At 51.9% G+C, this 23,485-nt stretch overlaps 2 protein-coding genes across 13 annotated transcripts in view; one reads left to right on the forward strand and one right to left on the reverse strand.

The window, feature by feature from the left end:
• Positions 1-2,074, reverse strand: Bst2 (bone marrow stromal cell antigen 2). Of its 3 annotated transcripts, none has more exons than XM_087201988.1 (5): positions 1,716-2,074; positions 883-958; positions 720-780; positions 428-544; positions 1-237 (listed from the first exon to the last, which is right to left on the reverse strand). In XM_087201988.1, the coding sequence occupies exons 1-4, from the start codon at positions 1,998-2,000 to the stop codon at positions 445-447; spliced, it is 522 nt and encodes a 173-aa protein (XP_087058114.1). In that variant the 5' UTR covers positions 2,001-2,074; the 3' UTR covers positions 1-237; positions 428-444. The 3 variants fall into 3 exon arrangements, with proteins under 3 accessions (XP_087058114.1, XP_004873278.3, XP_087058115.1); XM_004873221.3 differs by having other exon boundaries at positions 428-562; positions 1,716-2,073; XM_087201989.1 differs by lacking the exon at positions 720-780 and having other exon boundaries at positions 428-562.
• Mvb12a (multivesicular body subunit 12A) overlaps positions 632-23,485 on the forward strand; it is a 27,977-nt gene continuing 5,123 nt past the window's right edge. The window contains exons 1-4 of one of the 10 annotated variants that reach the window (XM_087201950.1): positions 636-650; positions 19,116-19,199; positions 20,539-20,675; positions 22,251-22,410. In XM_087201950.1, coding sequence (XP_087058076.1) covers positions 22,398-22,410 — 13 coding nt within the window. In that variant the 5' untranslated portion in view covers positions 636-650; positions 19,116-19,199; positions 20,539-20,675; positions 22,251-22,397. Of the gene's footprint in view, positions 651-2,343; positions 2,362-4,577; positions 8,485-18,747; positions 18,764-19,115; positions 19,200-20,538; positions 20,676-22,250; positions 22,411-23,485 lie in introns of those variants that run through there. The other 9 variants (XM_087201947.1, XM_087201948.1, XM_087201951.1 and 6 more) reach the window with 9 other exon arrangements.

The following is a 23,485-nucleotide window of genomic DNA, read 5'->3' on the forward strand; positions in this document are numbered from 1 at the left end:
TGGAAAGGGGTGTTTATTTCTTTGGAGCAGAAGGACCCCAGAAGGAGGGGACCCCAAACGCGACAGCGAGAAGCAGGAGAGCTGCCCCGCCCCACCCCAAGAAGGGCTGTGTCCGGGGATGCAGCTCGGCTCTGCCCCACGATACCCACCCCACCCCCTAACCCGTCATCCCGCAGAAGCGCAGGTTGGGGGGCTTCGAACCCCAGGAGCTGGAGCCGGGTCAGCGCAGGCTGTGGCCTGAAACCGGGTAAGGGCTCAGCAGGGCGCGTCCCGCCCGAGCCCCGCCCAGAACAAGCCACGCCCCCAGTCCCACCGCACGCCACGCGCCCGCGCTCCCCGCCCCGCGTGTGGAGCGCGCGGCCGGAGCGCGCGGCCGGGCCCCCCGGGTCTCTGCCCCCGGCTCCCTCCCCGGGCCGCCCCTCCTCACCGGCTGGCTCCGAGATCTCAGGGCCGCACTACGGCCAGGCCCAGGAGCAGAAGCGCCGCGAGCACCGGGACGACGGGGATGTTCCCGCGGCCAGCCGCGTTTCGGCCACCCGTCCGCCTGGAGGCCATTTCGTCGCTGGGGGCACGTGAGAAGCACTCAGGCGGCCTCCCGCTCACCCTCCCCGGGACGCAGTTTACCCCCGGGTCCGTGTGGATGTTCCGGGGTAAGGGGGTTCTGGGGCTTGGAGGGAGGTGGGGCAGGGGGCGTGGCCCGGCTGAGCTGGGTCTCGGACCTCAGTTGCTGCGCCTCCTCCTCAGCCTTCTGCAGCTTCTGCTTCAAATCCTTGATCTCATCTGGGTGGCGCAGGGCGGGGGGCTCTCAGGGCGCGGCCCCGCACCCCGCCCACCCCGGCCCTCCCAGCGCCCTCCCCTGCACCCCACTTGTCCCCTTCCCACCTTTAAGGTCCTGCACTTGCTTCTGCTGCTTCTGCTCCTGCGTTTTCATCTCGGTCAGGGCAGCATTCAGGTTTTCCTGGGACGGAGTCAAAGATCAAAAGCGGGTTCCAGGGCCGGGATTTAGCTCAGTGTTTCTGGCGCCTGCCTCACAAGCGCGAGGACCTGAGTTCGATCCCCGTACCAAAAAAAAAAAAAAAAAGCAGCTTATCATCAAAAAAAGGGGAGCTCTGGCCCTGGGGGGCCCAGGACTCACTTCTGCAGGCGCTGTCCTCAGAGGCGCTTCAAGACAAACTCTTCCCGGGCCCCTTCAACCCTTTCTGTACCTCAGTTTCCAACCTCACAAACTTGCCTCACCCAGGGCCGCCAACAGGAACCCTGTGACCACGGAGAATGGAGTTTTGAGCCCCCCCCCCCCCGGGAATCATCAGGGTCTCCCTACCAAGCCCTAGTAGAAATTTCCAGATCCTCCGTGTGGGTGCCTGCCAAGCCCAGAGCACAGGGGCCTCAGATATCTGGCACAGGTTGGATGTCCACTGGGGGTTCCAAGCTCCCCACATTAGTGCCCTGCAGGAGTTCAGAGCTCCATCCAAGTCCTTGTGGGGATATTGAGGCCCCGATGTGCACGCGGCCTTGAGTCTGAAGACCTTGAGCCCTGGAGAGAATTTAGATGTCCCCAAACCCTGGCAGGTAAATCAGGCCCTTGTGATGTAGGGGCTCAGGGTCAGCTTCAAGGCTAACTCCTCTTCACCCAGGTCTGGTGGGGGATTTCTGGGGAGAGTTTCTAGGCCCCCCAAGCGAGCACTGAGCCCTCCGCAGGAGCTTCGGTGGCTTACCACGGTGCTGTTGCAGGCGGCATCGGCGTCCCGCAGGGTCTTCTGGGCTCGGGTCAGCTGGGCCTGCAGGTGGTGGCTGACATTGTGGCACCTTTGCTCCGCGCGGAGGCCATCTTGGCAGGGTTCGCTGTTGGCTTTGACGGCAAAGTAGCCCAGGGTCACTGCCATCACCACCAGGAGCCCCAGGACCCCTATCAGGCACAGCAGCCTGGGGACCCTGAAGTTCTTGTCCTTCCAAACTTCATCCATGGGCAATGGCAGGTAGTGGTAAAAAGCGGGAGCCATGAGGAGCGGCCCGGGAGGAGGGAGAGGGACGGGGCTGAGGGTCTCGCCCGACGCCAAGGCGGGACGCGCCTCATTAGCATAGGAGACTTCCCGGCCAATCATGGACCGCGCCTCATTAGCATAGGGGACTTCCCGGCCAATCCCAATTCCAGAACTGCCGCGGAGGCGGCCCCAGCCCCGCGAGGTTAGGCTTTCAGTTTCGGGTTCCTAGCAGGAGGTGCGTCCCGCATTCCTGCTCCCTGGCCTCCGCAGCTGGGTGCTGGCCGCCGGCCAGACGGCGCCGAGGGGGAGAGTCGGGGCTGCCCGCGCCCTCGCCTCGGTCCTGACCCCTCCTGGGGCTCGGTTCATCTCTACCCCCAAGGTAGAGCCCCCCGCACCTCGCCTGGGCAGCGGGCTGCGAGTTGAGAGTGGACAGAGCCTGGGCTTTACGCCCAGGGGTCTCCAGGGCGACTCAGCACTTCGCCCCCGTCGAGGGGGCCGGGAGCCACGGAGGGTGTGTGCGAGGGGGCAGCCACCGGAAGCTGGCCCGGCCCAGGTTTCCATTTGGGCCCAGCCAGTAAACCGGTTTCCTAGGCGCTGCCCTGGCCCCAGCGGGCACGTGGTCCTGCCGCAAGCTCTTGAGCCTGTTTGGTGGCAGTGGCAGGACCTTGAACCCGTTTGGGTTTGCAGGGGCCAGCGGGATGGACGCGATGGGGAACCTGGGGGGAGAGGTGCAGAGGGGGCAGGAGAGGGGCCGAGTGACCCGACAGTGTCCTTCTGCCCTGGGGCTGGGGGGGCCTGAGCCCCTGATCGCTGCCACTGGCAGCTGTGGTGGGCGGCGGAAGGGGGCTGAGTGTTTTTCTGGTGGCTTCTTCAGCGCTGGCCTGACCAGGGCCCACACCCAATGTAGAGGCCGTTTCCGGCCTTTGTGACTGTCCTGGGAATGACAGGCTGTGACCAAGGAAGGCTGTGCCACAGGCCTGTGCTAGGGCCCCTCTGCCTAGATGACCCCCTGGAGGCCCCGGGAGCCCCCAACAGGGGGAGCAGAGCCTGCTGCAGAAGTCCAGGGACCTGTGGCTCCCCTGAGAGGTGTTGCCCCTGGCAGGGACCCAGGTGTAGCAGTGACTTCCCTGCCTGGCCTTTTCCGATTTCTAGTCTTCAGACGTCGTCGCAGGGAGCTTGGGGCCAATGGGAGGCACCTCTGGTGGCTGTGACATTGCGAAATCAGCCCTTGGTGTTTGTCTCTGTTTCCTGGAGTGAAACATCCCACTCTTGATCTTCCCAGAGATAAGAGCCTTTGTATGCTAAGGTGGCCACCTGCGTGGCTTCAGGAAGTCCTGGAAAGGTCCAGGCCTAGGCCTCTCTGGGAGAGAGGGGCTGCAGACTGAGCTGGTTGGTCGGGGTGAAGCCCATGGGAACCCCAAAGGTGCAGGGCTCCCCATAGCTGAAGGCACGGAGGGTCCTGGATGGTGACCACCCCAGGGCGGAGCGAAACTTCCCTCTGTCCTGTGTCACTGGACAAGGTCCAAGGAAGCCCCCCGAAGAATGACACAGGGATGATACAGGAGATGAAAGAGGGCTTCCAAGTGTCATAAGGGAAATACCACAGTCCCCAACCTGTTAGGTGTCTTGATACGCTGAGTTCATGGTCTCTAGAATGAATTCTAGGAAGAACAGAGGTTAAGAGTAGGAAATGTTATTGAGAGGGTAGTTCCTGGTGGGGGTCAGCAGGGGTCCGGAATGGATGGCCAAGCAGGTACAACCTGGGTTAAAGCTATGAACAGCCAATGAGGTAACAAGTACAGTCGCTAAGGTAATGGTGATCGAATTGGGAAACAAGTCACGGAACAAGTGTGCGTGGAAGGAACAAAGACTTTTTCTAGGAAATGACTTGCCCAGAGGTCTTGGTCACCCACTGGGGTGACCGGGGTCACCCGACCCCGTGGTGTGACTTTATGAGGCCCAGTGTTACTGCTTATCTTGTCCTTTGGGGAAGGATGCAGGCCTGCTCATTTGGTCTGGTTTCCAACAGATGGGTCTACCGCCATGGTTGTAATGTGTTTTCATGCTTTGCGCTGACTCTGTCGAGGCCCAGCCCTGTCCGACCACCTGTGATATTTCTCCCTGGCTTAGCTGTCTGTGACAGGGGAGACGGGTGCCCACTCGGAGCGGGCTGTAAGTTCTCTGACTGCAGTCACAGAAAAAGGACTTTCAAGACGCTTCCATGAGAGGCATAAAAAGGATTTGTTATAGACGGCACACATGAATCCGTTTGCCAAACAGGCTTTTTCTTGTGAGAAAAAGAAAAGTTTATTCCAGTGAACAGGGACTAAAATCAGGAGATTGCAGCAGCTAGCAGGGAAGATTTCATCTGTGAGTGGATGGGCTGACACCAGGGAGACACATTAGGAGCTAACTGGGAGAGGCATTAGGCTCATGTAGGTACTGACGGGGCTAAGGAGTCTGGGTGAAATGTTTAGGCCTTGGATGCCCAGGGATGGTCTGCCCAGGTGTGTGGAGTCACTGGGCTTCTCAGCACCGGGGGTGGGGGTGGGGGGGTGAATATTTCGTTTTGAGTCCATTTGCTCTATTAACTGAGAAGCTGCTGCTGTTTGCTGAAAGCAGCCTGTTTGCTTTGTCCTGCTTGTTTAGGCCGGACCTGACATGGTTATTATTGTTTTCTTTGAGGTACTGGGGATGGAACCCAGAGCCTTCGCACTGAGTTACCCCCCAACACATCTCAGTCTTCATTCTGAGATGGGGCCTTGCCCAGACTGGGCTCGAAACTGCGATCCTCCTGCCTCAGCCCCCAGAGTGCTGGGATGACAGGCGTGGGCCACTGCACAAACAGGCCTCAGAGTTGAAGAGCTCACATCAGGCGAGGGGCTGCAGTCTGGGTGGGGACTCCGGCTCTGGGCTGACCTCCGGGGAGCCATGGAGGCCCAGTCCTGCTCCGCCGTGTGTCGTGTGGGGGCCATGTGAGGATGCACACGTTTCCTGCCCATGAATATTTTTTTTTTTTAATTTTTTTCGTACCGAGGATTGAACTCTGGTCCTTGCACTTGCAAAGCAGGCAGTAAAACCACTGAGCTAAATCCTCGGCCCATGCCCACGAATCTTGCTGCTTCCTGGAGGATGAAGGTCTCCAGGAGAAAGGGTAGCGTCCAGGGAAAGCCTGGCCCGGAGCCCAGTTTATAGCTTGCCGTGTGTCACATGTGAGAGGTAAAGATATTTCAATTAGTGCATGTTTCATTACCACTCTGATAAGCCCTTGTTCTCAGAATCAGCCAGGCCAAGCACCGGCCAAGGACTTGAAGACCATGGAGAGATTCACAGCTAAGCTAAGGTTCTGGGCTCAGAGATAACTGCTAAAGATGCTCTCTGAGTTACAGTCCTGGGAAGCCAAAATCCCATAAAGAACCACAGAAAGGAACACAGAGGGAGGAAGGGGCACGGAGGGAATGGGGGAGGGAACACCAGACTGAACCCCAGATCCCAGGCCACAGGAGAGGAGACAGGGCTCCCTCGCTGAGGACAGAAAGCACGAAGCCCCTCAGCGGGGCATGGGCCCTCTCTCCTGGCACCACTTCTGCAAGAGTTTGGATCGAAGCCTCGCTTTGCTGCCCCTGGAGTCTGATTTGGGGTCGGGTCTGGACAAGTGAATTAATTTTTTTACATCAGAACCATAGGATTTATTTTTGGACTGAGTTTCCTAGAAGAAAAAAAGACTCAAGTAACTCTTGAGTCCTGTTAGGGTTTGGGTCTAGATGGCCCCAAAGCCTCATGCGGTCACATGGCTTATTCAGAGGTGGCTGAATCTAGAATGTGACCCTGAGATTAAGGGCGTGTGATTGCCAGCCCAGTCCACTTGAGGTAGAAAGAGCTGCCAAACATGACTTGGGGTGGATAATTACTGTAAAACATTTGTTCATGAACTCTGTGTCAGTTTAGGGCTCTGTTTACATGCATTGTATGTGCTACCCCTGAAACCCCGTCTGGTCACCTTGTCCCTGTTTAGAAACTTGGGCCTTCCCCTCTTGTGGGGCAGCCTGTTCCCGGAGAGATTCGAAACCAGCCTTGAGATTTGTTTATCTTGAAAACCATGCTTTACCACATCCTTGCTACTTCTGTATAACTGCAATTTAAGCTACCCTGCAGGCTATGAGAAGGTATAAAAAGGAGAAACTGTCTTAGCTCGAGGTCAGTCTGTAAGGACTTGTTTCCTGAGGCTGGCCATTGCCTGGCAATAGACTTCTTTTTTATTTTACCCAACTCTCCTGTCTCTGGAAGACCATTTTGACTCCCGATTTGACACAACACACTGATTGGCTAGGCACCACCCTAATACTGGTAGCCTGGATAGGATAAAAGGTCCCTTGTTGCTTTTGCTACTGTGTGGTCGCCGTGAACTGTTTCTCCTCTGCAATGTGCATCTGGCATGTGCCACCCTGTCTTGGAGCCAGCCAATTATGGACCAAAACCTCTACAAACTGTCAGCTAAATAACCCTTTCCCCCAAAGCTTGTGAGGGTTGGGCATTTTGTCTCAGCAATGAAGAAAAGTAGCTAAGACAGAATTTAGTACCATTGCTGTGACATCACCTGACCGTGTGGCGCAAGAGCCTTTGGAGCTGGCTTGTGGGAAGGGGAAGAGTTAGGAAAGACTCAGAGATGCTGGCTGTAGAGGTAGAGCTGGAACACCTTAGGCTGTTCTGTATGAGAAGTTCTGGTCAGAGCTCAGAAGGCCAGAAAGCCAGCGAAGACCAGGTTCAGCAAGTGTCTGCTGGGAAGGAGGACTGCATTGGCTGTTGGACTCCAGATGATGTGTGTTATGGCTTGGCACAAAGTTTGTCTGCATTTTGCTTACGTCCAGAGACTTTACCTGAGACTGAGATTAGGGGCAGTGGACTAATTGATCTGGCAGGAGAAATTTCAAGGCAGCCTAATGTTGAGGAGGTAGCATGGCTACTCTTGGGGGTTTTTAGCCAGATCTGTATTCTTTTTTTGGTACCGGGGATCTGACTCAGGCCCTTGTGCTTGCGCAGCAGGCGGTGAAACCACTGAGCTAAATCCCCTGCCCTAGCCAGATCTATATTGAGAATCAAGAGCAAAGAGCCCAGAAGAATGATTTAAAACATTTTGAGTTTGGCCAGAAAGGAAGCTCCAGTAAAGCTGTGGACTGCAAAGATGGAACAGAGGAGATCTTGACTGCTGAGAAGGAACAGGAGAATAGAAAAGATGCCCTGAGGGCATCAGAAAAAACAGCAGGACTCCACCCTTTGGAGCCCCAAAATTGCAAAAGTGAAAGTCTTTCCTTTGGGAAGAAAGCCCCAGAGAACCGTGTTCCAGAATGGCTGTGGCCTAGAGAATTTGTTTCTTGGAATTGGGTTCAGACTGCTCAGCAATCCAGGTATTTGAGCCCCCTACAGCTGACAGAGAGAGGGAAGCCTGGCTACTACTGCTCCAGCTGACAGCAGACCTTGGCATCATCCCCATGGCGCTGGGTTTAGGTACATCTAGAGTGCAGGAGTTGTGCGGTCAGGAAGGCTTCCACTCAGATTTCAGAAGAAGGCCTGGGGGACCAGGCAGCGTGCCCCTGAGAGGGCAGTGTGTGAAGCTGTGAAGGTGAAGCTGCAGAGGAGACCACAGAGGTTTGGAAAAGCCAGGAGCGTGGATTATCTGAGGAAAGCTGCCAGGAAGGAGCAGAGCCGGCCCCAGAGAGAAGCTGTGGGAGCTACAACCACCCGAAGCACCACAGGGGCGGAGCCACCCAAGCCCATGAGAGTTCGCAACTTGCCACACATTGCCTTGCATGCTGGAAGTGGAACTGTGGGATTTAATGTTTGCCCTGCCGGACTTTGGACCTCCTTTGGTCCCCTTCCTTTGTGTCCTCCTGTTTGTACCTTTTGGAATGGGAATGTCTGTCTTGCGCCATTGAATGTTGGAAGTGTTTGACTTTCTTTGCATTTGCATAGGGGCTTGCAGCTAAGAGTTGGCCTTAAATCTCAGAGACTTGGGACTTTGCAGCAACGCTGAAAATGTCAGGACTTTGGGAACTCTTAGAGACGGACTAAATGCCTTTTGCATAAAGAGGGCGCCGGAGGCCCCAGGGGCGGCGGGGAGGCCGGGTGAGTGCCGGACGGGCCGCGAGCCCCGGCCGCGTCCCCTCTGGGCGGAAGCCGAAAGCGGGGTGCCTTGTGGCCGCCTCGCCCTCCCCTGCTCCTCATCCCGCACCCCTCGACCCGGCCGGCCGCGGGGGCCAGGCGAGTGCTGACTGCCCAGTCCGTTCCCGCGAAGGGCCGCGTCTGAGCCGCTGGGAGCCGAGGACCACGGAGACGCGGCGGGACCGAGCACCCGCCCACACCGAGGGCCGGGAGCGCACGGACCGCGGCGCCCAAGCGGTTAATAAGGAACTTAGTGACGTGGGCCGCGAGCCGCCAGCACGGTGTTCTGCAGGCCCAGCTGGGGATGCCACGGGAATGGGACCTGATGACAGTCCCTATCAAGGTGGGGTATTTATTTTTTTTTTGGTACTGGGCATCGAACTCGGGTCCTTGTGCTTGCGCAGCAGGCAGCGAAACCACTGAGCTAAATCCCCGGCCCTGGAATAAACTTTAAATACTGTTCCTTGATTTTCTTATCTGGTTGCTCCCCTACCGACCTCATCTTTTTTAAGTTTAGCTTTTGTTTACCTCCCTCCATTCATTCACATGCTCATCTGAGAAGACTTAATCTCTTCCAGCTTTGGACAATAACTGCTTTTAGAAACTGTAAAGTGGGGCCGGGGATTTAGCTATGTTGTGCCCAGATCGCGAAGTCCCCAAAGACCACCAAGGAGCCGATTCCGATGCAAACACACGAGGGTCGTTTATTCAAGCTCGAGCAGGGGCTCTCAACCGTCGCCAACGCAGCGGGTCAGGATTGAGAGCCCCAAATTTTAAATTTGCAGGGTTTTTATTGTGGTTACAGCAAGGTTTGGAGATTTTCCACGTAGCAGTTACATGATTGGTTGACATTTAGCAAGTATGAAGTGTACATTTCTGATTGGCTAGGTTCATGGCGGGGGGGTGGGGTGGGGGGGTGGGGGTTGAGGGGCGGTTACGTGTAGGCTTTACGAGGGAAATGAGGGACAAAGGCTAGTGGTCAGTGGTCGACTGTCACGTACTGATGGTCAGCAGACACACTATTAGTCACGACCCTTACGTACTGACAGCACATCTGCAGATTGTTCTATGGATAGGGGGCCCGGAACGTTCTTTTCCTAGGCAAACAGATGGCTGAGTAATTAACTTAGGAACTTTGCTTCGGCACAGATTGTGTCTTTTGTCCCAGAGCATGCACATTTTAACCATTAATTTGTGAGAGACTAGGGGAGTGGTGCATTTTAGCAAAATGGAGTCGCTTTGGCCTCACAGCTCAGTGGTTTTGCCGCCTGGTGTGCAAGCACAAGGTCCCGAGTTCAATCGCGGTACAAAAACAAAAAAAGAAAGAAAGAAACTGTAAAGTAGTTACAGGAGAACAGTTGCCCAAGATTCAGAATTTTCTTTAAAATGCAGCATGAGTTTTATGTGGCCAGTATCTTCACTCTGACTTGGTTATGAGACTAAAGCATTCTTCACAGCTCTAACTGCTGAGGAAGCCAGCTGAGGGGGGGATGGATGCTCGGTTGTCAAGGCAAGGAAGCAGCATTATTCTAGCAGCATCCATTCTTGTTAAGCCTTCCACTGTTAGAGATTTGAGGTTACGTGATATACTTTATGCTCATAACTGAATGGCTGGAGAACTGGTATTGAATTTATAGCATTGGCAGAACAGAAAATGTGATGTATTTTGTGCATGTCAGTAAAGGAATGACCTGTTCTTGTTCTACAGAGAATGGAAATTGGAACTCAGACACCGTTTGTATTCCAAAATTGGGTCTCAAAGCATTTTGTGATTTTCATTTAAGTTGTTAGGAGGCTTGGAGCTATTAGTTAATCTATCTTCCAATACAGTGAGTAATACAGCACTGAGTAAATGATGCAAGTTGTCAATGGAGGAGTCATCAACTAATAGCTCTGCTAGTAATTGGTTTATTTTTCTTCAATTAAGTTTCATAAACCAAAAAAAAAAAAAAAAACTAAAGAGAGAGATGAGCGTGAGTCTGGGGGACCAGGGCCAGAGTTAGGGTTCAGGTCTCAATGTCCCTCAAAGCCTCATGTGGTCACGGGGCTTTTTCTAGAGTGTGACGCTGGGATGAAGCGGTGTGGATGCTGCACCACGCTGACTGGCCTGGCAGAAGGACGCTCTGAAGGGCCCCTTGCTGCTTTTGCTGCCATTTGGGTGCCATGAGCTGCTTCTGCTCTGCGATGCCCCGGGGCCAGCAGACCATGGACTGAAACCTCTACACACTGTGAGCCAATTTACCCTTTCCTCCCTTCGCTTGTGAGCGTTGGGCATTTCCTCAGCAATGAGAGAAAAGTAAGGAAGACCCGTCCTGACGCCGGAGTTTTCCGTGAAAACACAGTCTTGAGCTGGGTGTGGTCATGCACACCTCTAAAGGAAACTGAGGCAGGAGGATCACACACTTGAGCTCCGCTTGGGCAGTTTAGGGACTTAGTGAGACCCTGACTCAAAATACGGCATGAAAAAGCCCTGGGCATGGAGCTCAGTGCAAGGGCCCTGGGTTCGGCCCCTGGTAATGAAAAAGAAAGTGTTTTGAGCAGGCTCAGGGGCACTGGCTACCCTCACGGTGATGGGCTTCGGGGCCCTGGCAGGACGGGCAGCAGCCACGCAGACACAGGTGCCGGGCGGCTGGGCGGGAAGGGGCCCAGGTGCAGCCCAGGGAGGGGTGGCGTAGGGCTCAGCGGGCACCGCGTGTGGCGGGCGGCAGGTGACTGATGCCCGCGAGGCTCCTCCTCGGGGCTCCACCTGGTGACAGGGAGGCGGCCTCTCGGGTGCCAGCTGTGTCGCTCAGGACTGAGCGTCCATGGCTGGGTTCCGTCCGCCTGCTGTGGCCCAGCGGTCCTGTGCTCAGGCGGCAGTCACAGGCGCGACGTTCCCTCCAGGCTCAGGGACGCGAAGAGGGGCGGGAAGAGCGGGAGCCGCGGGAGGGGCGCCGGGGTCAGCGTCCCGCGCCCCGCGCCCCGGACAGCAGCGCCGCCTGGTGGTGGCCCCTCGGCTACACAGCCTGCCGGGCGCTCAGGACGGGGCTGACCGCGACGTCGGGGCTCCTGGGCGGGGCGGAGCGGAGCGGAGCCCGGGGCGGGCAGAGGCGACCTGACAGCCGGGGCGTCTGGAGCCGGGCTGCTGCCTCGCGAGCGGCAGGGCTGGGGGAGAGCCAGGCCGCGGGCCCCTCGCGCTGCGCCCCGTTTCCCACCTGCCTGAGCCGTAGCCCAGGGGCTTCCGGTGCCCGGGACACTCGGAGAAGGGCAAATGCGGGCGCGCGTCCCGGGGCCCCAGGGTGACGGCCCCAGGGCCGCTCGCGCTTGCTGTCAGCGCTGCGGAGCTGCGGGTGTGGGTGCACACTCACTGCCCTTCACACCCGCACACTCGCACCCCCCGCCCGGCGGCGTCTCCTCCTCACAGGTGCTGGAGCCGCACAGCCCCCCCGCCCCCGGGCCCCTCCTCTGCCTGCCGACCGCTGACGGCCCAGCCCAGGGCCAGCCTTCAGATGTCCTCAGCGCTGGTGTTTGTCCGTGAGGTTCCATGAACAGAAGTTCACTTCTGTAACTCAGGAAGAAAAGAATTTGAAAGTAAACAAAAAATGCTGGTTCTAGGCCGGGGATGTAGCTCAGTGGTGCCGCCGCCTGCCTCGCAAGCGCAAGGTCCTGAGTTCGATTCCCAGTACCAAAAAAAGGTGCTGGTTCTGCTCCTCTCTCCCTCTCCGAGGCGGAAGCCAGGCTCAGGCACGGCCCAGCCTGGCGGGCCTGCTCTTCCACCCCAAAGCAGTGACACTGTTCATCCCATCTATTTTACTTTCGTTGTGCTTAAGAAAACAAAGAGCAGCTGTTCGCTAAGTCCTAGTTTTCCTCTGTACCAGCTTCATTTAAATTACACGGTTTAAAAAAAATATAAAAAAAATAAATCACGGTTTTATTTACCCATGTTGTACACAGCGCATCAATGCTCTCTGTAGGGAAAAAATGACAAAGCATTTATTCCAGGCCCCTTCTGGGCTGATCACCAAGAGTCAGGGCTCGGCCACACTCCCCGCCCGGTATGCTGTGTCCTGGGTGGTGGGAAACCAAACGGCTCAGCCTCGCTCCTTTGCTTCAGGGTGAGAAAAGAGGAATTTCCATGGATGCACATTGAGGCCATACTCTTAAGTGAAATAAATCGGACACGCACGTGTAAATACCGTGTGTGAGAAACTGCAAGTGTAAATAAGGATTGAAATGATTAAAACGAATAAATGATAATTTGAACTAGGAAGAAAAGGTCCAAAGGGGTGGGGTAAGTGGGAGGGGAAGGGGAAAGGAAAGAAGGGAAAGGAAAAATGATGAGAAGAGGAAAAAATGGAAACAACCACTTTGTACATAGGGAAGGGTGGAGGGGTGAAGGGAGGGCAGGTAATGGGGAAAAAATAAGAACCAAGATGCATCATGTACAGGTACAAGCACCCAGTGATAAATGTAAACGTAGTGTGTACCTAAAATGTACCAAGGAAAGAATTTAAGGAAAAAAGAGAGAGGAATTTCCCTCACGGTACTGTATTTTCACAAAAGCATAGATAATGGAGGAACCGCAGGCCGTGGGTAGAGATGGAGACTTACGATGCGTTAAAGCGTGGAATTGGCGTGTCTGGGAGCGGCGAGCCCCAGGCAGGAGCCCAACGTTTACCCCTCCGAAACTCGGCTTACTTCTGTGTGGATCCGAGCCGAGCATCTGGCATTTCCAGACTCGGTGTGCTTGCTGGGTCCCGGGCTCCTCCTCTCCGCCTCCTCCTCCTCCCTGACTGTCACCAGGCCAGAGAGAGCCCGCAGGAAGGACTGAGGCGGCGCTGTAGCTGGGCTTTTTCTGCCCTTCTCTCTGTACCTCTGGTGCCACTGACATGGAGCCTGGCGAGGACTTCGCGGAGAGGCCGTGACTTTTCCATTTCTTCATTTGCTGCTTTATTATCAGGATGGAGAATTCCCAGGACAGATCAAGGCTCTTCTCATCATGCGCTTACCGCACGCACCTCCTCGGGTGCTTCCCCCACACCTCCTGTCCGGAGTTTGTCTTTTCCACCTCCTGAAAGGGGGAGACACAGTCTCCAGCCTCACCGTGTCGCACACGCAGCCCTCACACCCGAGCTGCCCCTGTGCACCGTGCAGTGCTGGCCGCAGGAGACAGCATCTGGGCACCGGGCTGTACAGTTCCTGAGCCCAGGGCCGGGCGTTTCTTTACCACGCACAAAGTTCCTCACATCCCTTCTGCTAGTTACATCCCACCTGCCTGGCAGACCTCTCACCGCAGATACACAGTTAGACGTTCACACAACCCGTACATTGGCATCCACACACAGGCTCCGGGATCCTGGCTGCCCCTGGATTGGAGGAGGGGATGGGATCCACACTGTGCGAGGCTTTAGCTTCCATTCCATTCCGCTTCTTATGCAGTCTCTGATTTTAGTTTTTATCACGTTGGCTCTGTACACAAAGATAGAATTAATGAGTGGAGTTTGTAGAGGGTCAGAGGTAACTGGATGACTTGTGCCCTGTGAGGAAAGAGGACCTCCCTGAGATGAAGTGAGTGGTGACTCCTGTCAAATAGCAGGGAGCAGAGTTAGGAGCTGGCGCATGGTCATGACCCAGAAATTCTCTGGACCCCTCTCATATTCCTTCTTGTTTATAGCAAAGTACAACAGCTCAGCCTGACAGCTCTGTGTTGCAGCTATCTGAAGGTCTCTGGTGGTGAAGAAGTTGAGCGGGACTCAGAGAGATGGAGAGATTCTTTATTACGCTAGCAGACTCAGAGGAGTTCATACTCTGAAGTCTGAGCCCTGAATAGCAATGCAAGCAGCCTTACATAGAGATCTTTGGGGTAGGGGGTGGGCTCACCCACCGGGCGAGCATGCTCATTGAGGCAGACAGGCAGAGTTAACAGAACATTCTTGAACCTTGGGTACAAACATATGCAGCACAAACAGTTACACTGCTGGAACAGAACACTTTGATACATTGGGCAGGAACATCCTGCAGTACAAGCAGATACATTACTTGAACAGAACATTCTGTAGCAAAAACATGAGGTGGGGGCTTGGCAGCAGACAAAGGCCTGGCCTGTTGTGCATTGTTTCTTTTCTTTTCTTTTTTTTGGTACCGGGGATTGAATTTGGGTCCTTGCGCTTGCGAGACAGGCGGTGGAACCACTGAACTAAATCCCCGGCCCCTGTTGTGCATTACTTCTGTATCACTTATATATTAAAAAATGTTTTGGGTTTTTTTGAGACAGGGTCTTGCTATGTAGCCCAGGCTGGCCTCCAATTAGCAGCAGTCTTCCTGTTCCCAGCCTCCCAAATGCTAGGAATGTGCCATCATGTCCAGCACTTATGTGTCACATATTCGTAAATATAAATAAATTAGGGCCAGGGATTTAGCTCAATGGTTTTGCCACCTGCTGCGCAAGTGCAAGGACCTGAGTTCAATCCACAGTACCAAAAATATATATATAAATAAATTAAATGTACACACAAGTAATTTCTCTTTTTTATATACTGACATCTGATACATCTCTGTCTTTTAGTGTCATTCCTGTATAGAATATTATATACATTTAGTAGTAAATTATTTTTCTCTAAAGTACCATCCTCTCATTCTGAATTATTTTCACTAACCTCAAAGACTTCTTTTTTATTAGTATTTGTGAGATGTAAGGAATATGTTCATCATAGGGAGTTGCTACATGCACATATCAACTGTATTCCTTTTTCCTTCCCTTTCACCTCCCTTTCCCCTCCCTTTATCTCTAGATACCTTTCCATCCACAAGAGGCCTACCTTACTATTTCCTATCATCTTTCATTTTGATCCGTCAGTTATTTATACTTTGGGTTTCTCATATAAAAGAAAGCATAGACTATTGAACCATTGATGTCTGATTTATTTCACTTAGCATTATGGCCTCAAGGTGTATCCATTTTCATACAAATGACTCAAATTTATCCTTCTTTCTGGTTGAGTAGTACTCCATGGTGTTTGCACATTAGATTTTCTTTATTCATTTATCAGTTGATGGGTATAAAGGCCACTTCCTAGATTTAGCTGTTATGGGTACTGCTACTATAAACATGTTTTGGGGGGGGGTTTTTTGGTACCTGGGATCAAACTCAGGAGCTTGCGCTTGCAAGGCAGGAGGCAGAGCCACTGAGCTAAATCTCTGGCCCTATAAACATGGTTATGCATCCCTGTAATATGTCTAACTTTTTAGGGAAAGGTACACAAAAGAGGTATATCTGGGTCAAATGGAATTCTTAGTTTTTATTTTTATTCATTTATTTATTTTGGTACTGGGGATCAAACTCAAGACCTTGGTCTTGCGAGGTAGGTGGCAGAGCCACTCAGCTAAATCCCTGCCCCCCTAGTTTTTATTTTTTGGTAAATCTCCATACTGATTTCCACAGTGATTGTACTAGTTTACACCCCCCAACAACAGGGTAGAAGTGTTCCACCCACCACATCTCATCAGCACTCATACTTTTTTTTGGTTATTTGAGGCAGGGTCTCCCTTTGTAGTTCAGGCTGGCCCTGAACTCACTATGTAGCCCAGGCTGGCCTCGAACTTGCGGCAATCCTCCTGCCTCAGCCTCCCGAGTGCTGGGATTACAGGCGTGGGCCACCATGCCCTGGTAGCATTCATTGTTTTTTGGGGGGTTTTTTTTGGTACCGGGGATTGAACTCAGATCCTTACGCTTGTGAGGCAGGTGCTGGAACCACTGAGCTAAATCCCCGGGCCCCGAATTCATTGTTTTTTGAGGTCATGATCACGGCCATTCTTTCCGGAGTAAGATGGAATCTCAGCATTGTTTGGATTTGGATTTCTCTAATGGCTAAAGATGCCGCACATTTTTTCAAGTGTTTATTGTCCATTTTTACTTCTTCTGAGAAAGGTCTATTCATTTCAGTTGTCCTTTTTAAATTGTGTCTTTTATTTGGGGCATCTAATTGCTTGAGTTCTTTATATATCCTGGGTATTAGTCCTCTGAGGAGCGGCTGGCAACCCCCCCCCCCCATGCTATAGCTTGCCTCTTCACTGTTTTGTTTCCTTTGCTGTACAGAAGCTTTTAAATTTGATATGACCCTATTTGAAGATTCTTTGCATTATTTCTTGTGCAACTGGATTCTGTCAGAAAGTCCTTTCCTATGCCTATGTCTTCAAGTGCTTTACCTAATTTACCTTCCAGTAGATTCTAGGTCTTTGATCCATGTTGATTTTATTTTGGTGTAGGGTAGGAGATACGGGCTAGATCCGTTCTTCTGTGTCGGGAGCAATGCTACATAATTTTAGGGTAAAATCATTTGGTTAGCCTAGTTCTCTTGCCTACAGCCCAGCTACAGAATAACTCCAGTTTGGCCTCCGGTCACAACTGAGACTTCAGTGATCCAGTGATGCTGTGATTCTCCAGGACAAGAAACATCCTGGGAGAACAAACATCTGCTCAGTTCCTCATTGTTCTTGGACTGTTAACATCTTGTTTACCCAGGATGTACTGAACTCTCTGCAAGCCTTTTGTTACACCTTGTTTATCCCAATGTGAACTATTGAACTCTATATTTCATTTGTTACATTTGTTTCTCCCGAGGTACTGAATAAAAGGTGCAGTAAGCTGGGGGCTTGTGTCTCCGCTGCCCAGAGCAGCACTGATCAAACCCAAAGCTCAGCTTCTTCTCAGTCTCATTTGTCTACCTTTCCTGTAATTTGCCTTATGCTGCCGTGGCTCGCAGCGGACTAGAACTTACTGCAGAAGTTCTGGTAACGTCCCCTTTCCCCGTTCCCTACACTTCTGCATGTGGATAATCACCTTCCCAGCAACACTTGCTTAAAGAGGTTTTCTTTTCTCCGGCGTGTTTTTGCCCCTTTGTCGAAGATCAGATGGCTGAATATGCCTGGGGTCGTTTCTGCTCTCTGTTCCTCTCATTGATCTGCGACTCTTTTTGTGCCAGTACCATGCTGTTTCATCACTGTTGCTTTTGAGTATCACTGGAAATCTGCGATTGCAATGCTTGCTGTTTTTCTCTTGTTACCCAGGATTGCTTTTGCTATTCTGGGTCTCTCCTGGTTAGATGTGAATTTTAGAATTTTTTTAGTTTTGTGAAGAATGCTGTTGGTATTTTGATTGGGACTACATTAAAGCTGTATATCACTTTTGGGAGTATGGCCATTTTTTGTTTGTTTGTTTGTTTGTTTGGAGACAGGGTCTCACTAGGAAGTTCAGCCAGTCCTTAACTCCATATGTAGCCCAGGCTGGCCTCAAACTCAGAGTGATCCTACTGCCTCAGCCTCCTGAGTGCTAGGATTATAGCCGTGTGAGATTATGTCTGGCATTATGGCCATTTTGACGAGTTGGTTCTGCCTATCCAGAAACGGGATGTTTTTTCATTTTCTGGGGGCCTCGTCAATCTTTTTAAATTTTTTTTTTGGTACCAGGAATCGAACTCAGGGCCTTGTGCTTACCAGACAGGCACTGTGCTGTTGAGCTGCATCCCCAGCCCTCAGTCTTCTTTTAAAAATAGTTTTCACTATAGAGATCTTTCGCTTCCTTGGTTAGGTTAACTTCTAAGTAATTTTTTTTGAAGCTACTGTAAACAGGATTGTTTTCCTAATTTCTCACTGAGGAAACTGGTGGACAGGAACACCATTGATTTTTCTGTGTTGATTTTGTGTCCTGGGACTCTGCTGAGTTTATCAGTTCTATCAATATTTTGGTGGAGTTTTTTTTGTCTTTGATATAAAGGGTCTCGTCATCTGTGAATAGACAAGTTTGACTTCTTCCTTTACTACACGGATCCCTCTGGGTTTTTCTCTTATCTGATTGGTCTGCTGAAGGTTTTGTGTACTGTGAACAGGCGTGGTGAGATTGACTTGTTCCGGATTTAGGGGGAAAGCTTTCAAGTTTCCCCCGTTTAGTGTGCTGTTGGCAGCGGGTCTGCCATAAATGTCTCTTATTACTTTGAGATAAAATCCTTCTGTACCCATTTTCACCAGGGTTGGTTGTTTTTTTTTTAAAATCATGAATGGATGTTGGATTTTGTCAAAGGCTTTTCTGTGTGTATTGAGATAATCATGTGTTTTCTTCTCTCTTTTTGGGGGGGGGGAGGGTGAGACGGGTCTGGCTTTGTAGTTCAGGCTGGCCCTGAACTCACTATGTAGCTCAGGCTGGTCTCAAAATGCAGCGATCCTCCTGCCTTAGCCTCCAGAGTGCTGGGATTATAGGCCTGTGCCACCAGGCGGAGCTCTTGTCTTTGTTTATATGATGTTCTATATTTATTGACTTAAGCATGTTGAACCATCTTTTTTTTTTTTTCTGGTACCTGGGATGGAACTCAGGACCTTGGACTTGTGAGGCAGGTTTGGCACCACTGAGCTAAATCCCTGGCCCTGAACTATCCTTTCATTGGTGAGATGAGGCCTATGTGGTCATGATGTATGATCTTTCTAATGATTTGTTACATTGCTTGCCAGTATTTTGCTAAAGATTTTGTTTGTTTGTTTATTGAGACACAGTCTAGCTCTGTAGGTCAGGCTGGCCTTGAACTCAGAACTCATGCCATTGTCCTGCCTCTGCCTCCTGAGCACTGGGATGACAGGGTGCACCACTCTGCCTGGTGAGTTTGAACAATCTTTTTTTTTTTTTTTCTTTTTCTGGTACCGGGGATCGAACTCGGGACCTTGAGTTTGTGAGGCAGGTGCTGGAACCACTGAGCTAAATCCCTGGCCCTGAACAATCTTAGTATTAGATTTTCCCTAAAGTTCTGCAGTGAATCCATTGCAGTCCTGGGCTTCCTTCCATTGGTGAAGTTTTTATTACTGCTTCTATGTTAGTGCCTTTTATTGGTCTATTCAGAGTTTTTGTATCTCTTTGGCTAAGTTTTGGTTATTCACATGTGCCTAGGAATTTCTCCATTTCTTTTAGATTCTCCAATTTATTTATTTATTTTTTATTTACTTTGGTACCAGGGATCAAACTCGGGTCCTTGCGCTTTTGAGGCAGGCAGCAGAACCACTGAGCTAAATCCCCAGCCTTCTCCGATTTATTGAAATGTAAGTTTTCAAGTAGTTTTTTATCATCCTATGGCTTTTGACTGTGTCTGTTATGATTTTGTCTTTTTCATTTTTAATTGCATTGAGATGTTTTTTCTTTCCCTTTTTTGGTAAATTTGGCTAAGGATTTAATCAATCTCGTTTGTCCTTTCCAAGAACCAACTCTGATTCCTTGATCATGTGTATTTATTATTTTTTTTACTCTCTATTCCATTAATTTCCACTCTGATCTTTTTATTTCCTTTTATTAATTTCAAATGTGGATTGCTGTTGTTTTTCCTGGACTTTGAGATACGTTAGGTTATTTGAGCTTGCTCAATTCTGTTTAATGTGTACATTCACACTTACAAACTTCCCTCTTAGAACTACTTTCATTGAGTTCCATAGGTTCTGCCATTTTGTGCTTTCACTGTTATTTGATTCTAGAAAGTTTTTAATTTCCTGCTTTATTCTGTGATCCATTGATTATTCCATAATGTATTATTTAATCTTCATGTGTTTGTATAATTTTTGTTTGTTTGTTACCAGGGATCAAACTCAGGACCTTGTGCTTGCAAGGCAGGTGCTGTGCCACTGAGCTAAATCCTCAGCCCTGTTTGCTTGTTTTCTGAGACAGTCTCATTATGTAGTTCAGGCTGTCCTTGAGTTCACTATGTAGCCCACCTGGCCTTGAACTTGCAGTGATTCTCTTGCCCTGGCCTCCTGAGTGCTGGGATCACAGGCATGCACCACCATGCCAGGCTAGCCATTTGACTTTCAGGATTTTTCTTTGAAAAAGAAAGAACAGCCAGGTGGGACTGATGGGGAGAGATGTAGAAACATTATGGTAGGGGTGTTTTTCTTTCTTTCTTTCTCTTTTTCTTCCTTCCTTCCTTCCTTCCTTCCTTCCTTCCTTCCTTCCTTCTTTTCTTTTCTTTTCTAGTACTGGGGATTGAACTCAGGATCTTGTGCTTGCCATGCAGGCACAGCGCCAGTGAGCTAAATCCCCGGTCCTATATTTCTGTGAGGAAGCAGTTAGCATGGCACTATAATAAGACTTTGTCCTAATTGTCTGAATGGTCTAATTGGCTAAACTGTCACCTGCTAAGCTAGCGTAGCAGTCCTGACCATGGCTGTTCTCAGTGTTTTGTGGCCCAGTCTGATTCTTCTCTTGCACTCAGATTTGTGGAGAAGACTGCAGGCAGGGCTAGAGGCAAATGGCTTTTTAAAAATTTGATAAAAACTGGTGTGGCAAAAACTTCCGTTGCTTGGTTGAAAACTAAGTTTGTTTTACTATCTTCCTTTAAAACTGTTGTCTTTTGAAATTTTATGAAAGGATAACTTTTTTTTTTTGTACCAGAGATCGAACTCGGGGACCCTGCACTTGCAAGGCAGGCTGTGGAACTACTGAGCTAACTCCCCAGCCCAAAAGGATGACTTCTAACAAAATGACTGGGTTAGAGGCTTTGAGATGTTGGCCATCACCTAAGAGAACAGGTAAGATTGAAGTTGATAGAGACTGAAGGTAAACTTAGCCCAAGAGCTGCTCCTTCTACCTCCTTGCTGCTCAGAGGTGGCTGGGGGCACATGGACTCTGAGTCCCTAGTCTCTTCCCCTCCAATTCAGGGTCAGATAAGACCAACAACCACTGGTGCACACCTATTATCCCACCACTCAGGGAGGCTGAATCAGGAGGATTGCAAGTTGGACCCCAGTATGGGCAACTTAGAGAGACCTTGTCTCAAAATTTTAAAAGAGGCTGGGGACAGAACTCAGTGTAAAGGCCCTGGGTTCCATACCAGCAAGGAAAAACGAAAACCAAAACAACACAAAAGTAAATGCAGAGGCCGAGGACTTAGCTCAGTGGTTTTGTCACCTGCTGCGCAAGTGCAGGGACCCAAGTTTGATCCCTGATACAAAAAAAAAAGTAAATGCAGGGGCCGGGGATTTAGCTCAGTGGTACCAGTGCCTGCCTGGTACAAGGTCCTGAGTTTGATCGCTTGTACAGAAAAAAAAAAAAGTAGGCATTGCTGATTGCAGGAGAATTGTAAAAATCAAGATGGAGAAGGGGCCAGGGATTTAGCTCAGAGGTTTTGCCGCCTGCTGTGCAAGCTCAAGGACCCGAGTCCCCAGTACAAAAAAAAAAAAGATGGAGTCGCTTGTGTCAACACTGGCAAAAGTCAAGAGAGCCAGGGTCTGCGGAGGAAGTTCCTGTGCAGCAGTGCCTGAGAAGACGGTGCAAAGAGCTCGGCCTCGCCAGAGTCTGTCACGCTGGCCTGAGCCGCACCGCTTGCCTGGCGTTGGCGACCCAGGCCTGCAGTCCTTCCCAGGGCAGGCGACCAGGTGTGAGCTCTCGTGGGGAGCCCTTCCCCTGGGAGAAAGTGCTTTTGTGTCTCCCTGAGCCACGGTTGGGGATGGACAGTCCCCGCAGGGGTGAGCAGCTGGGCGGGACAGGAGCTGGTGGCGCCCCTGCCCGTGCAGGGCAGTTGATAGCCGACGGTCTAAACCACGGGGAGGGCAGGGCTGCAGACGGAGCTAGAAAAGGCAGGCGTCCCCAGCCTGCCCACGGTCCTGGGACTACCTAGTGTGGGCGGGAGGAAGCCTGGTGCCTCGGGGAGGTCCCTAGTGCGGGAGGAACCTCCAGGTGTTGTGAAACAGAAATCCAAGGCCCGGGGTGGGGTCCCTCCCTAGGAGTGCCAGGCCACACAGGCTGTCACCGCTGTTCACAGCTGCACTGAGGACACCACCCGCTGGGGCTGCAGGGACCGAGCTGGGGGCAGGTGGAAGCCGCCTCCTACTGGCCGGCGGCGGTAGTGCAGGCTGCGGGAGAGACCCTCCGCCGTGCGTGTCCCACTGTCAGCTTGCCGGACAGGATGCGCCTGCGGCCTTCTGGGTGCCACCAACTGTCTTCCAACTGGACCTCAAGCCTGCTCCAGGGGAGGGGGCCCGGGCCTGGGACTGTGAGGGCGTCACCTGAGGGCTGAGAAGCCCCTCGCAGCCCAGCAGGGAGGCCCCTGCTATTTTGTGACCGACTGTGACGTTTGTCTGTACCCCGATTCCTGCTGCTGCCAGTCACATCCTGAGGTTATGTGGGGAACCTGTCCTCTCCGTTCAAGTGAGCCTGCCCTGGAACGCGCTGCCCTTGGGGCTGACGTGGGAGCCTCATGGGGGCCCGGACGGACGAGACCTTCCTTTCTGTAACCTAAGTGGAAGGGACTCATGACCGTGTCAGGTGAGCACTGAACTGGGGACGCGCACTTCTGTTGGTGTTTGTGCCGCTTCAGGAGTGAGCGTCGGAGTGTGTCAGAGCCCGCGCGGCTGGACGGGCTCACTGCGACCTCGGGGCTCCTGGGTGGGACGGAGCGGAGCCGCATAGCCTCCTGGACGCACACATTGCGGGCCCTGCCCCTGGCATTTGAATTAAATCCACAGGCCGGAAACTGGCAGGCACCGCAGCCTGCCAGCCTGCTGCTCTGTGAGTGCCCCTGATAACTCAGCCCCTGGCCCAGCTCGACTTGTGTGGGTGGCTTTGTCTGTGGCCCCCCTCAGCTCCGAGCCAGGCGTTTCTTCTGTGTCTCCCTGGGAAATTCAGAGAGCAGGGCCACTTGGGGCCTCTAGAAAACGCCATTACCCGAGACCTCCTGAACCTGACCTCCCACGGTCCTGGCTCCCGGGGGAAGTTTTCTAGGGTGCATGTTTGCCTCTAACCATGCGGACTGACGGGGAGCAGCCCCTGGCCGGCCCAGCGTCGTCACAGAGCTGGGGACAGGAGCTCCCGTGCTGTCTGTCACCCCTGCATGTCCTCCCGTGTGGTGCTGGGCGCAGTTTACAACACCTTTGCTCTCTGCCCATGGAGGTCATCACAGCTTTTCCTTTGGAGCACTTTTTAAGGACAACTTGAATCTGTGTTCCCTCCAGTGGTCACTCATAGCTGGGTCAAACTTTCTTTTGCCCAGAGTCATCATTGTTGGTGGCTATACTTCCTTTCCAAACTCACTGTGTTTTTGAACAAGTCTTAAAATTATCCTCGACCGGCTGGGGATTTAGCTCAGCGGCGCCGCGTTGGCCTCGAAAGTGCAAGGTCCTGAGTTTGATACCCGGTACCAAAAAAAAAAGAAAAATTATCCCCGAGGTTTCATGGCTTATGATGGCCCACATTTTTCATAATTTAAATTACGAATACATAAGTTATGATCATTTCTTTTAGGATGACTTCCTAGGACTAAAGTTGAGTTTTTCAAACTCTCCAATTCTCCCGGTTCACGCCGCAGGCGCTCGGGATGGAATTCTAGTTTATAGCGGTAGAG

Source organism: Heterocephalus glaber, unplaced genomic scaffold, assembly GCF_053883595.1.
Source record: "Heterocephalus glaber isolate CG9 unplaced genomic scaffold, H.glaber_assembly_v1.0 deba00001761, whole genome shotgun sequence".
NCBI classification, from domain to species: Eukaryota; Metazoa; Chordata; class Mammalia; order Rodentia; family Bathyergidae; genus Heterocephalus; species Heterocephalus glaber.

What these genes read in the sequence shown, in the direction of transcription:
- Bst2 (XM_004873221.3), bottom strand. Translation starts at nt 2,000, where the DNA reads ATGGCTCCCGCTTTTTACCACTACCTGCCATTGCCCATGGATGAAGTT. An exon ending in CCGCCTGCAACAGCACCGTG is followed by an intron (nt 959 to 1,715) that starts GTAAGCCACCGA and finishes ACTCCGTCCCAG; the next exon opens with GAAAACCTGAATGCTGCCCT. An exon ending in GAGGAGGCGCAGCAACTGAG is followed by an intron (nt 563 to 719) that starts GTCCGAGACCCA and finishes ACGTGCCCCCAG; the next exon opens with CGACGAAATGGCCTCCAGGC.